At 43.3% G+C, this 15,008-nt stretch overlaps 1 protein-coding gene across 6 annotated transcripts in view; it reads right to left on the reverse strand.

Annotated features, from left to right (window-relative positions):
* Positions 1-15,008, reverse strand: part of ncam1a (neural cell adhesion molecule 1a) — a 274,586-nt gene that overhangs the window by 62,844 nt on the left and 196,734 nt on the right. For 3 of the 6 annotated variants that reach the window (XM_067424256.1, XM_067424258.1, XM_067424260.1), the window contains exon 9: positions 11,152-11,181. The exons of the other annotated variants lie outside the window; for them this stretch is intronic. In XM_067424256.1, coding sequence (XP_067280357.1) covers positions 11,152-11,181 — 30 coding nt within the window. The remainder of the gene's footprint in view (positions 1-11,151; positions 11,182-15,008) is intronic. 6 annotated transcript variants of the gene reach the window in all.

Below are 15,008 nucleotides of genomic sequence, written 5' to 3' on the forward strand. Positions count from 1 at the left end.
TATTCAAGTGTTGATAAAAAGGAATGCATGAAGCTAGAATACATTTTTTTTTCTGTTTGTTTAAAATAAGAGGGTCGGCTCTTTCTTTTGATATATTGCATAAAACAAAATATTTTATAGGCTTTTAAAGTTTTGTGAAAATGTTCAAAAGCCCTGCCGGTGGCTGGCGACTTTTTTTTTTAAAGTGCTGGTGGGTAAAGAGTTAAGCACCTTGTAAAAGGGACTAAAAATAAAAGTCCATGAACCTGTTATGCGTCAACTAATTATATGTTACCCATGTGTTAGTGACTGACACATGCAGGTTCCACATTGTGAACTTCAAAAGAACAAATCAAATGGAAATTCACAGATTAATGACACTGATGTAATTTACAAGAAAATTAATTGACTGAGTGCGTCTGACTTGCATAATGTGACCCATGTTAATCAGAGAGTGCAGCCTCTTCCATAACACGTTTAAATAGATGTATTAGTCATGCCAGCTGACACCATATTACTCAGTTAACAAACATGAGTTGTTACTGTGCTGAAGCCACCGGCCATGATAATCACATGGCTACTCAATCTCATTCATTAGCTACAGGACATTGAGTGAGAAAAAGTGAAGCTGTCACACCTAGATATTAACAATAAGCATAGTTGACATTCATAAGCAGTATTCAATGCAGCATAATGAATAAAATAAGCCTGGGTGAGCCGGATGCGTTCCACATTTTTTGTGCTTAGCGGAGCATACTTATTTTACCTACGCTCAAACATTGTTATTGGATGTACATGCGTACTGAATTAAATATGGGATGCTGTTTTGAGCAAACAGCTCAGCTTATGATTCACATTTTTCTTTAAGTGAAGCTACAGCAAAATGTGACCATTAGGGTGCACCTTTCATCAATGCCACAGACGGTCCCCCTGACAGCATGCGAAAGACAGCCGGGAAATAAGATGTTTCTCAAACCCGCAGTGGCACTTCATTTATAAAGTGCCTGTTCAATGGTCAGTGAGAAATTTGACTGCGGAGCGGAATGGAGTGTACGCGGCGCTGAAATCCAATCAATTCACAAACTTGATTGAAGGTGTGGTGGCTTAGTCACGATCTGAGGGATTGAGTGCTTTAAGTAACAACCAGGGTCTCGTCCATAAATTCCATCCTGCTTGTGCCTCACGTTCAGAGGGCTGTTAGCATGCAGGTCTGTCGAGCGAGTCCCCTCCCTTTGCATAGTAATTGACAGTAAGCCAGCAAACGCAGCATCTCTCCTGTTTTATGTGTGTACGTAGGGTTGGTCGCATATAAACCGTCACGATTCCTTTGAACGTTAACCTTGAACGCTTCCGGCAAATCACTTTGTGCCTCTACCTCCTCGTCGGTTGTCAAATGTAGCAGAAAACAGAAGCCAGGAGAGACAGAGAACGTTTCGGCTTACATTTCAGCACTGAAATGCAATCACGGGCCGACGCGCATCTTATCTCGCCTAATAGAGAACGCAGAAAGCCCCATTCTGCCCATCCGTTTCTCCTGAAAGAGCACACAACCAACGGTGGATCAAAATCAGAGCTCACATTCAAAGTTTTTGGTGTGAAAAGGGGATTTTTTTTCTTTTCCCTCAGGAGAAAATAGTAGGAGACGGCAATCATGTTGTACGACTGCGCTGACAGAGACGACGTAAAAAAGGCGCAGCTGACTGTCTGTGAGGAAAGCGAGTCAAGCGGTGTCCTGCACTTCACATTTCACACTAACAAGAAACTGGAGGAGCACTCTAGCACAGACAAGATGGATCACAGTGTGTCCAAATGCGGAAGAGAATAAATCTGAACTTTTGATAAAAATGGCCTAGCTTGGATTGATGAAAGACGTGTTGAGAAATAGTTGCCCTGAGGTGGTCAGCAGCAGTAAAGGGCTAGACGGTGAGAAGGACAGACGATCCAACATTGAATGCCAATTGAATTTGATCAAGGTCACATACTGTAGTACATACATACCGGTTACTGACACCATTACTATCAGAGAGAGGAAATCATATTAACTTTGGGCTGTCAAAATATCTGAACTGCAGAAATTAATGGAAGTGAAATAATTTATGATTCATATATAAAAAAATCTGCTGAACCAGGTTGATCAAATTTATATTTAATACAATTCCTTTTTTATTTAATATTTAAAACATTTCCCTTTTTTTTTTTTTTTTTGCTTGGATAGAAAATAAAACATACTTACTAAATACTAAAACATACTATCACATATTAAACAGAAAGCTTTGCTTTTTTCAACAATTTATAATTTTTATTTCCCAAAAAATTCTAAGCAATGATGTCACTTTTCTTTTTTTATGATTAACTTTCTATATGTATCCTGAAAAGAAATATCACCATTTGCACAGAAATATTATGGGTTAAACAATGATAATATTATTACATTTATTAATAAACTACATTTTAAAATACTTTAGCGCAAGTACCAAAAGTAACGCTGAAGCAACCAAAAGCAACGGAGTAAATGTGCATACAAAAATCTATAAATGATATTGAGAACATGCTGGTAGAACACACTCATTTGTTAAAATAAGATATTAAAATTATATATTATATATTTTATAATTATATATATATATATATATATATATATATATATATATATATATATATATATATATATATATATATATATATATATATATATATATATATATATATATATATATATATAATGATAAGCATAATATTGTGTGATTATTAGATATAGCCCATTACAAATAATTCAGTGCCATTTGAATATGTCTAAAAAGCAGGTCTGTAATATAAATTTGCAGTAAAGTTTATTTTTTAGGCTTAATTTTGTGCTCATGTTTGATTGTAGAGGATTTATTAAAGCTAGCTACTAAAGATATCCAGCTGCGAGATATCCAGCTGCAGTGAGTGGTTTTCTCTTTTTCTGGTTAATATTCGGCACTGATTAATTGTAGAAAAATAATAGAGGGTGGCATGTCCATTTACATTTCAAAGCAAACATATCTGATATTCTGGCACATCACACATCATTCATTTATTTTTTATCCCACCTGTTTGCATTCACTAAAGACTTAACCAACAACTGTTTGCATTAACACCTTGGCATGATGGGCATTTTGAACAAGAAGTGCACTTGACCGTTCGCGCGTGCAGCATTACGGCGAGCCACGAGTGCACTTCACAGAGCACGTGCACAGTATGTGTGAGCGCTCGAAAGCAGCCGCATGCCAGTCACTTAGCCCTTGAGTAAGTACTGCCTTTAATGCAGAAAGATTGTACTCCTCGATTTTCAGTTTTAATGCATCAACTAGCAAACTCGTAACTATTCCAAAACTCTTGATGCAGTAATTTCCTTGTCTTTGACTCAGACGAAAAGCGCATGTTTAAAGAGCCATGGTGCTTTTTATCTGTACTCCTGAGGATTAAAAACATGAAGTGATGTGTGGGCAATCCCATAACTGCGGCCTTTCATCTCAGCAGATCAGATAAACAGTCCTTCCCACACAATCCATATGCATCTGAATCATTCTTAATCAACAGTGCAGAACACTGATGAATTCTCTCTCTGACAGATGAATAAAGCAAGTAAAAGAGACTAACATTTTAGATCCAAGCAGCTCAAATGGTGCATCAACAGCTAAAGTCAACATGAAATCAACATTTTTTTTTTTTTTAAGTTAAATTTACTATTTAAGTACCTGGTCTATTGTGAATGATTCTAAAAAGTGTTTTTAATCTGTAAATCACAATGTATTTTCACTTTCCATTGACATCACTTAGGCCATGCAAGCTTTTAAATGACGTTAACTAATATCCAGGCAATATTTTAACTAGGGCTGTCAATCGATTCAAATATTTAATGGTGGGTAATCACATGATTGTCATGAGTTAACTCACGATTAATCCAACTTAAATCGCACATTTTTATCAGGTGTAAATGTATCTTAATATGTTTCAAGTTTTTAATACTCTAATCAACATGGGTATGGATAAATATGCATGCTTTATGCAAATTTACTTTTATTATTAGTGAAATCACACTGTAAAAAAATATTTAGAAAAAAAGTTAACTGGTTGCCTTAAAATTTTGAGTTAATTGAAATTAAAATTGAGTTAATACAAAGATTTTTTTTTTGAGATTCGACAACCTTTATTAAAATATTATTAAAGGATTTTGTAAGCATATTGGGTAATGTTTTATGTTAATGGTAATGATGTAGTGAAACATGCCGAATAGTGCTGTTTTCATGATTTATCACATTTTTTATATGGTTCAGATACAATAATATTTCAAGTTTCTATTTATTAAACAAATTTCCTTCATTGTATCAACTCAAATTTTTAATTTCAATAAACTCAAAATTTTAAGGCAACCAGGTTACTTACTTTTTTAAGGTAAACCAACAAAAACGTCTCAGGTTACGTATGTAACCCTAGTTCCCTGAGGGAACGAGACGCTGCGTCGAAACGCTGTGAGAACGCCTCTGCGTTAATGCGTCGTGAAGCGCCTGTAGAACCATTCCATCGGAAAAAAGATCGATCGTCGCCGACGTGATGACGTCGCCGACGTGATGACGTCATCAACCGGAGACTATAAAAGGTCCGCGAACACAAACAGGAACTAGCTTCTGATAAAGCCTGAAGTAAGTGATCACGGACACGCCGGGAGTATGGCAGAGCGACGCAGCGTCTCGTTCCCTCAGGGAACTAGGGTTACATACGTAACCTGAGACGTTCCCTTTCGGGGAACTCGAGCTGCGTCGAAACGCTGTGAGAACGCTTATACCCACATCGCCATAGGACCAAGTGTCTCGTATGTGTGAAGCCGAAGCGCACACGGTTACGAGAGTACCTGTGCCCCAACTGTAGATGCCAGGTCTAGTTCATAGAACCTGACGAAAGTTAAAGGAGACGACCATCCGGCCGCGTTTACAAATATCGTGGAGGGACGCCCCCGACAAAAGTGCTTAAGAAGCAGCCATACCCCTGGTTGAATGCGTCCGGACAGCCAGTGGAGACTGCTGCCCGGCCGCCTCATAAGCAAGTGAGATGGCCTCGACCACTCACTTGCTCATCCTCTGCTTAGATACTGGGGCCCCTTCTTAGGGGGCCCGAAACAGACAAACAGCTGATCAGTTTTCCTCCACAGGGCAGCTCTGTGGACATAGTATCTAGTGCTCTAATCAGGGCACAGCAGATTAATCTTCCTGGTCTGACGTCGTGAAAGGAGGAGGACAGAATGCTTGAAGAGTAATGGGGCCCCGTGGGCTCGTAGGAACCTTGGGGACATAACCCGGCCTGGGATGAGAAAACCCCGGCGCAAACTCTAGACATGAGTGCATAACAGGCCTCAACCTTAAAGTGCCACGGAGGAAACGTGTAATCAGAGGGTGTCTTCCCAAGACACTCCACCCAAAGGGACGTGGACGGCACCCAAGGCCGCCACGTACGCCTCTATTGTGGAGGGGGTCAACCCTGCCGAGAACCTCGCCTGCAGAAACTCCAGCACTGTACCAACCGGGCAGTTAACTGGGTCCCACTGGCGTTCTCTGCACCATGCTGAGAAAAGTTTCCCTTTCAGAGCGTACAGTTTCCTCGTGGACGGAGCTCTGGAGTGAAGGATGGTCTCTACGACCTCGGCCGAGAGACCTTCCTCTATGAGCCTAGCCCCCTCAGAGGCCAGGCCCACAGTTTCCACATCTCTGGGCGTGGGTGCAGGAATCTCCCGCCCGCCTGAGAGAGTAGATCCCTCCTGGTCGGAATCTCCATCGGAGAGCCTTCCAGGAAAGATATCAGGTCCGAAAACCATACTCGGGTCGGCCAATACGGAGCCACTAGGAGTACCTGGGCCCCGTCCCGGCGTACCCTCTCCAGAACTCCTGGAAGCAAGACAATCGGGGGGAAGGCGTACAGAGGTAGCCTCGGCCACCCCTGTACCATGGCATCCACCCCAGCGGGGCTGGATGGGTCAGAGAAACTACTGCGGGCAGTGAGAACTCTCCGCCGAAGCAAATAGCTCCCATATGCCTTCCATAGGAGCTCCACCACTTCTGGGTGGAGTCTCCATTCCCCGGGCCTCGGCCCCTGCCTCGACAGGCTGTCTGCTTCCTGATTCAGGACCCCCGGGATATATACTGCTCTGACTGACAGCAATTTCCCTTGGGCCCACAGGAGGATCCGATGTGCCAATTGTCCAACGGACGGGACCTCAGACCCCCCTGGTGATTTATATAGACGACCACCGATGTGTTGTCTGCACATGGTGGCCCCTTGAGGTCGGGCAGGAACTGTTTCAATGCAAGAAACACTGCGAGCATCTCTAGCCGATTTACGTGCCAGTGCCGCTGATGTTCCTGCCATAGACCCTGGGATGAGCGACCACTCATGGTCGCCCCCCCAGCCCGTGAGAGAGGCATCTGTCGTTAGCGTTACGCGACGAACATGAGCCCCCAACACGGGACCCTGAGCGGGTTTTTCCACATGACCAGAGCACGTAGGCATCGCCGCGTGACTTTGATCGTGCGGAGCGGATTTCCCCTCGGGGAGAACCCTTTTGTTTTGAGCCACCACTGCAGTGGCCTCATGTACAGTAGGCCAAAAGATATCACGTTGGACGCTGCTGCCATGAGACCTAACAGTTTCTGGAACCGTTTCACAGTGACGGCTCGGCCTAGCTTCTGTTCTTTGGCGGCTGCCAGGATCGATGCTATGCGTGTTGGCGATAATTGCGCCCGCATAATTACCGAGTCCCAGTTCACACCTAGAAAAGTGGTTCTCTGAGCCGGAGAAAGCACACTCTTCTTGGCGTTCAGCCTCAACCCCAGCTTCGACATATGGGCGAGAACAGCATCTCGATGCTGAACCGCCATCTGCTCTGTATTCGCTAGAATCAGCCAGTCGTCGATATAGTTCAGTATGCGGATGCCCTGTAGACGCAGCGGCGCCAGAGCTGCATCCACACACTTGATGAACGTGCGGGGTGACAGTGCTAGACCGAAGGGAAGTACACGATATTGGTATGCCTCTCCCCCGAAGGCAAACCTCAGGAACTTCCTGTGATGTGGAAGGATGGAGACATGAAAATACGCATCTTTGAGGTCTATGGTGACAAACCAATCCTCCGATTTGACCTGCGCTACAATCTGTCTGAGTGTAAGCATCTTGAATTTGAGCTTGGCCACCGAGCGATTCAATAGCCGCAGATCTAATATCGGGCGTAAGCCCCCATCCTTCTTCGGCACGATGAAGTAACGGCTATAAAAGCCAGACTCCCTGCTGGGAGGGGGAACCCTCTCTATAGCCCCTTTTTGCAGGAGTGTCTCTACTTCCTGTGCCATTACCAGAGCCTGCTCCGGGCCCACCTCTGTAGGTAGGACACCGCAGAAAGGAGGTGGCCGACTTCTGAACTGAATGGCGTACCCCTTTTCTATTATCTGCAGGACCCACTGAGATATATTCGATAGACGTTTCCACTCGTCTAGAAAATCTACTAAGGGAACCAGCCTCTCGAGGCTGGCCTCTGGTGTATTTTGAGCAACAAGCACAGTGCCCTGAAGCGGCGGACCGGCAGGGAACGACTGACTTGACTGCTCGGGAGCCCCCCGAAGGGGGAGCGGACCACCCTCGAGTGGCCCGCGGGGACCGTCTGCGCCCCGGCATTGCGGCGGGGTTGGCAGCGCGGCCCCCAGAGGGCGCTGCAGGACAACGGGTACCGTAGGCAGAGGTAAACACCGTTTCCCTTCGGAGGGGACTACCCTCAGCGTCCTTTTGTTTCCCCTGCCCTCCGAGGAGGGGGCGGACCACCCTCAGGTGGCCCGCGGAGACCCTCTGCGCCCCGACATTGCGGCGGGGTTGGCAGCGCGGCCCCTTGAGGGTACCGAAGGAAGACGGGTACCGTATGCTGAGGTAAGCACCGTCTTCCCACGGAGGGGAAACTAAGGGAACCAGCCTCTCGAGGCTGGCCTCTGGTGTAATTTGAGCAGCGAGTGCAGTGCCCTGAAACGGCGAACCGGCAGGGAACACCTGACCTGACTGCTCGCATGCCCTCCGAGGAGGGGGCGGACCACCCTCAGGTGGCCCGCGGAGACCCTCTGCGCCCTGACATTGCGGCGGGGTTAGCAGCGCGGCCCCCTGTGGGCACCGAAGGAAGACGGGTACCGTGTGCTGAGGTAAGCACCGATTTCCTTCGGAGGGGAAATGCCAGGGACGATGCAGCTGAAGGCGAGAGATAGCTCGCAAGCGTCTCTTCGATCTTCGGCATCGCCCCATAACCATAGTGTCTCAGCCCAAATATATTACTATATGCAGATGTATGTGGGCTGAACACTCTATATGATACCGCTTGTTTCCTCCATGACCTAGACACCTCGGTGTGCAGGTCAGGGAAGAATGGCAGGACGTTGATGCTTTGCACGAGAGGGCAGGAATCGCTCATCTAATTTCGTTCTCTCTGATTTCGATGGGATTCAGATATTTCAGCCAGCCAGTCATTTCTTATTTTTATATTTAACCTGGCCACAGCTCTCGTGAGAACCTCAACTCACTAGCGGGTGACTGAAGTGGCGAGTCTTCAGTCGCGATGCTCTCAACGTCCACCTCCTCAGAGCTGGATAGTTGGAGCACCGGTGCCCCGCCCAGGGAGGAAGAGACCGCAGAGCGGGCTTCCAAACCCCGAGACGAGACACTGGACGATACAGGTGAGGGCTGAGATAAGGCCGGGCCCGTCTCAAACCCCTCTGTAAAGTCCACTTTTTTTTTTTTTTCTTTTTTCACTCGCAGGGGACTGAAGTGGCGAATCTTCAGTCGCGATGCTCTCAACGTCCACCTCCTCGGAGCTGGATAGTTGGAGCACCGGCGGCTCTCTCGGGGGGGAAGAAACCGCAATGCGTGCTTCCAAGCCCCGAGAAGAACCGCTGGATGGAGCAGGTGAGGGCAGAGATAAGGCAGTGCCCGTCTCAAACCCCTCTGCAACATCCAATTGTGAACCCCACGACTGCAGCCTCCGCTCTGCCTCGGCAGCAGCGGGACCAGAGCCGCGGGGAACACGAGCCGAGGCACCCTCCTCGAAGAGTGCCCGGCGGGAGCGCAGCGTTCTCAGTGGCATACGCTCACAGTGCTCGCAAGCAGCCCCCTCGAGGGCTGCCTGGGCATGCTGCGCTCCCAAGCATGCAACACAGAGAAGATGTGTGTCCCCGCCCGTGATGTAGCGTGGGCAGGGAGGAACACACTTTCTGAAATTGCTGCTTTCACTCGCCATTTCTATCTATTTTATTTTCTCTTTTTTCTGTTAATATATGAAATATTTAACAAAAGGGTGGAAAATCTCTGATAATAGACAGACAAAAACACCAAATAGACAGACAGGTTCACACAGATCGCTTACTGAAGGCACAGAAGCTAGTTCCTGTTTGTGTTCGCGGACCTTTTATAGTCTCCGGTTGATGACGTCATCACGTCGGCGACGTCATCACGTCGGCGACGATCGATCTTTTTTCCGATGGAATGGTTCTACAGGCGCTTCACGACGCATTAACGCAGAGGCGTTCTCACAGCGTTTCGACGCAGCTCGAGTTCCCCGAAAGGGAACTAACAATTTTTTTTTTACAGTGCACTCAGAGCATGAAGACCAGACAAGGTCATAGATTTTTTTTAAAGAATTAGTTCAAGTTTTTAAGGCCTAAGCTTAAAAATTCAGAATAAGCAGTGATTTCTCTCATTTTAAGAATATAAATAAAGGACGTTTTTACACTGGCAGTTTAGTTCAGAACAGGGCACATTTCGTATGAAAAATTGATAATGTGAAAGCTGTGATAGGGACCTGAGAGCGCATCAGTACCACCAGTACTGTCCATATTCCACCAGTAGGAATATAGTGTGGCCCCTTTAAGAGATGCGTGCTATTGAACTGCTGGTATTTTGCCTGTTTGGGAGCTGAACTATGCCGTGATTCATGGTGTGAGAACATGAATTCGGTAGCGTTCTTGTTCAGAAAAGTAACCTGCGTATTCATTTTAGCCAATTGTAAAGTATTTAGTTCAATAAAACACATGTAGGCCTATTGTAAGTGGTGATGGTGTTAATGATTTACCTTGGATATGAGCGAGAGTGAGCTTGCAGTGTATTCGTGTATTAAAAGTTAAACAGACAATATGGTAGCTTAGGTAGGCTATAACTGCACTTGTTTCAGAATAGTAATGTTAATGTTAACCCTTTTATTTCCTTATTTCTGTTTGCTGCTACATCCTTTACGTCTATGGCTCATCTCAATGTATCCAACTACGGGCTAGGTCCCCGATCAAACATAAAATGTGTGCTGCGTTAATCGCGCGTTAATAAAATGAGTGCCATTAAAATGAACTCGCGTTAACGCGTTTATTTTGACAGCACTAATTTTAAAACATTCGGTCACATTTTTTATATTCTTTTCCAACTCCCAATGTATAAAATACAGTCCCGTCCTATATTTTCTTAATCAAACATCCTGTTTAAAACAAATGCGCCACATTACAGAAATAAAATGGGTTTGACGTTGAGTCTAAAGTTATTGTATTCATCTCTGACATGTGACATACAAGTTTTAGTATGGCATAAGTGTTGGTTAGTATATTTATGTTAACAGAAGCTTGTGCTGTCTGAAGCTGGAATTGGTTCTAGCTGTGTTAGTGTCTCCTTTACTGCTGCTACTTCTCCCTGTCTGAGTCTATGGGAGAACACTGAGTGTTGGCTCATACTCTAAAGAAGTACCTGGCATGTTTCAAGCCTTGAGGCCCTTGCTGTAACACCCTCTTTATTTTCTTCCTCAGTCCCTTGAGAAAGTTTGTCCAAGGGAAATTTGTGAAGGAAAAAAAGGTCTCAGTTATTCTACTTAGAAATAAAAAAACGTCACAGCTTAGAAAGACCTAATAGGATTGTCACAATTTCTGTTCACAGAAGCTATCCAAAAAAAGAGCAGTATGCTGCATATAAAGAAATGAAATGTCATGACAATCATTGTAGACTAGGGATGCCATTTCATCAGATGTGATGTGTGTGGGTGTGTGTGTTTACAGGATTTTGAGGGTAAAAGAGAGCCAACACTTGATGTTCTGGAGTGATAAAGGGCTTCTATAGGATTAGTGAACATCCTGGCTACGTGTGAACCAACCCTACCTTGTGTTTCTCAGGTCGAGTCCATGAAGCCTGGCAAGACAGATACATGTAAAGCAAAACATGACAGAAATGAGAAAAAGCCATAAAAAAGAAAAATCAGCAGGCGCTCAATTAGACAGGCATCACACATGCATGTTATTCAGAGCAGACAGCTTGTGAAGCTCTGAAGTCGATAATTTGACTTTAATCAAATCAAAAAGAAACTATTTTTAGCAATCATACCATACCCACAGGAAATAGACTTCTTAATAATAAACTGACTTGCGTGTGTATGTGTATTATACCGTATTATTCTAAAGACGACCCCCTTTTTCAAAATGCACCATTTAGAAAAGGGCTTTTTGAAGACCAAACCTATTTTATAAAGAAAATGCTTTTATTTGTAAATAATTTTCACATTGCATCTTTTACATATTAAATTATTTGTATTAGAAAAAGTATGGTAAATACTGGTAAAATTAAAAAATGATCACATGTAAAAATAAACACTTTTTGGCATACCATAAAAAGAACCTGTACCACATTATTATTAACATCTTATTGTAAATCTGGGTAGCGTCTTACATTTTAAAATCACGTATGTTGTAAGTTTGGTCCCATCAGCGAGGCACGCAAACAGTCATATTTCCGTGACTGCTAGCGTTTTTTCCGCTTGCGAACATCATAGTTCTCGGTAACACTCGTTTAACATGTATTTGGCGCCACCTGGGAAATCAAACGACTCAAACACGAATGGATGCTCAGACATCCAGGTGACATGCATATAATCTTGCAAATAATGTGAAAGGTCAGACCACACTCTCCCCACCCTCCAACAGACCATCAAAATGCCACAGCAATAATGGCAGTCCATCAATAATTAATAACAAAATATGAATACATATGCATTGATGCACACCTTGACACTAATGCAATATTTCAACGATCTACTGCTTGCAATGCTAACTGTGATCACCTCATTCATTTTGTCAATGTTCCATAAGTCACAAGCAGCAGCTTTGAGCCTTAACGAGAGCCATTCTTCCATTTGACAACACAGATCTCTGTATTCTTTGAACGGGACAGTGATGAGTAGTTTTCAGTGAAGGTTTTTATACCTTCCACTCATTTGTTAACCAGAAATCAATCAATGACGTTGCCATCTGGAATTGCATCGCCGAGAATTTGCATGACTCACAATAGAGACTTTTGAAGACGTGACTCGAACCACTGATAAATCAAACAGACATGAATAGCAGACAACCTTCTCATTTGACTTATGGCAGAGCGACAGCGATTCAATGAAAGCTTGCTCGTCATGAAGGCAGCATTCTATTATTTTGACCCCTAATCACACAATTTGCTTAAAAGGGAATCTGTCGCAGACAAGTGGGATTTCAGGATCCATTATGAAATCTGACACTGATCAAGCTGAATAGTGTGTGATTAAAGAAACTAACGTAGTCTGCAGAGTTCCGGCTAAATATTTAAAACCATTAGGTTCGCTTGAACAAAGCACAGCATTTTAAAACCGCTTAGGTCTTTGTCTAAGTCAATCAATTGAGTCGTTCGTCAGATGACAGTTAAAAGTAGTCTCATGTAGCCAGACTTTGACTAACTGCATCTGTCTGGTCAACTTTGCAGCTTATTTTGACAAAGTACTGGCAACTTCGACAGGAAGTGATCAATCACAGTTTGTTACTTGCCATTTAGGAGGAAATTTTGTATAAAAACTATGAAAGCCTGTTTCCACCTCAAAGTAAAATTGTACTTAATAAACATTTCTCCTAATTGTGATTTTATTTCACAATATTCACATATCACAATATGACTTTATGGCATCACTAAACAAGGCAAATTAACATAAGAGCGCAATTTCAAGAAAGTGTGCGGAGTGGAAAGTTCTGCGTGTGATCTACTGACGACATGCAAATAATGAACACAGATGCAGCCGGATCATTTCCATAATGCCCAATGCAATCTACCAAAAGCCGTGCAAATTAGCGTCTGTTTTAAAGGGATAGTTCACCCAAAAATGAAATTTCAATCTGCTTACCATCAGGGCATCCAAGATGTAGGTGTGTTTGTTTCTTCAGTAGAACACAAATGAAGATTTTTAACTCCAACCGTGTCTTGTATAATGCATGTCAATGGGGTGTGTTTCTATGAGAGTCACTACGAGAGTAAAAAACACATAGACATACAAATCCATATTAAACCCTGCAGCTCGTAGCTACACATTGATTTCTTAAGACACGAAACGATCGGTTTCTGCAAAAAAACGAACAGTATTTTTTTGTTTTTGTTTGTTTTTTTATCTCATAGCAGTCGAATCTCATCCAGTATTCCCAATGCCATTACATCCAACAAAGAAGGTTCAAAACAATGGCTCGATCATAGATCCGGTGGAAGTAATGGCGTTGGGAATATTAGATGAGATTCATCTGCTATGAGGTAAAAAAAAAAACTAAAACATAAAATACTGTTTGTTTTATCGCAGAAACTGATCGTTTCGTGTCTTAAGACATCAATGTGTCGCCATGAGCCACAGAGTTTAATATGGATTCGTATGTTTATGTGTTTTTTATTCTCATAGTGGCTCTGATAGAAAAACACCCCATTGACATGCATTATACGGGCAATGGTTGGAGTTAAAAATCTTCATTTGTGTTCTAATGAAGAAGCGAACACACCTACATCTTGGTTGCCCTGGGGGTAAGCAGATAAACGTCACTTTTTAATTTTTGGATGAAATATCCCTTTAAGATATGCTTTTTTGGGGCAGTAAATTGACTAGCGCAAACTTTAGTAAATCACCATGCATGATTCATTTAATACTGTCCTCCCATAAACTCCAACAACTGCATATGCAATAAGGTCAGCTGCAAAAATAACTGCGTCCGTGCCTTTTCTGCATTAATTTTTCACTGAGTGTCTTTAGTAACTCCTGACAGTAGTTTTTTAACACCAAAACTGCTGCAAACATGGGCTGAACTGACTCGATTTATTACTTTAAAGTTCTCTATCGGTCTATACTCTCTCATAATCACTTTTTTAAATTTATTATAATGGGAAAACAGGCTTGCATAGAAAATAGAAGAATTTGTGACAAAGTTTTTTGTTTTCCATTATGCATCAGACAGCAGCATATCATCAAACTCTGGGCTGAAACTACAGGAAATTACACTTAAAAAATATGACTGATAGTATTAGACAACAAAACCTTAGTTCCTATAACAAGTCCATCTAAATTTACAGGCTACTCTATTACAGTGCCTTGACATCCTTCATTCCTCTATTGATTTAATTACTTGCCCTCTGACAGCTTGCCAAAAGGTTACAAGGGGTTAAAACCTTGTGTTTGGCACCTGTTTCTGCTATCTTGGCAGGACGACCCTCTTCTCTTAAAAACCAATCCTGGTCACGAAAGCTCTCATTGACCTTTAAAAACAGAGCCTCTGTCTTATTACACTCTGCATGCATACAAACCGCCTCGGGATGACACTGATCTGTAAAGAGCAGCAAGATTATCTGTTCATGAAAATGAACTTTCAGTCACATGAGAGAAAAAGCAAATCTTAAAAGGTTTTTCACAGGTGATCCTGCAACATGGTTATCCTGGCAGGGTGCGTGTTAATGGTTCTGAGTGCACGGACACGGGGTAGTCTGCTTAAAACATTAGCAGCATATAGCATGGACCATTCTGACCTCAGATCAGCAGGGGTGCCATTAAGAGACTATCATTAGAGAAAGGGCAGCTTGGCACTGGACTCCACAATAAGCTAGCCCTGAAATGCCTCTTTTGATTGTATGAATCATACCGCAGCTGTGTCAAGGACAGCTCACAAAATCCCAGAGAAAGCAGCTTAAATGATAAA

Source organism: Pseudorasbora parva, chromosome 18 (genome assembly GCF_024679245.1).
Source record: "Pseudorasbora parva isolate DD20220531a chromosome 18, ASM2467924v1, whole genome shotgun sequence".
Lineage (NCBI taxonomy): Eukaryota > Metazoa > Chordata > Actinopteri > Cypriniformes > Gobionidae > Pseudorasbora > Pseudorasbora parva.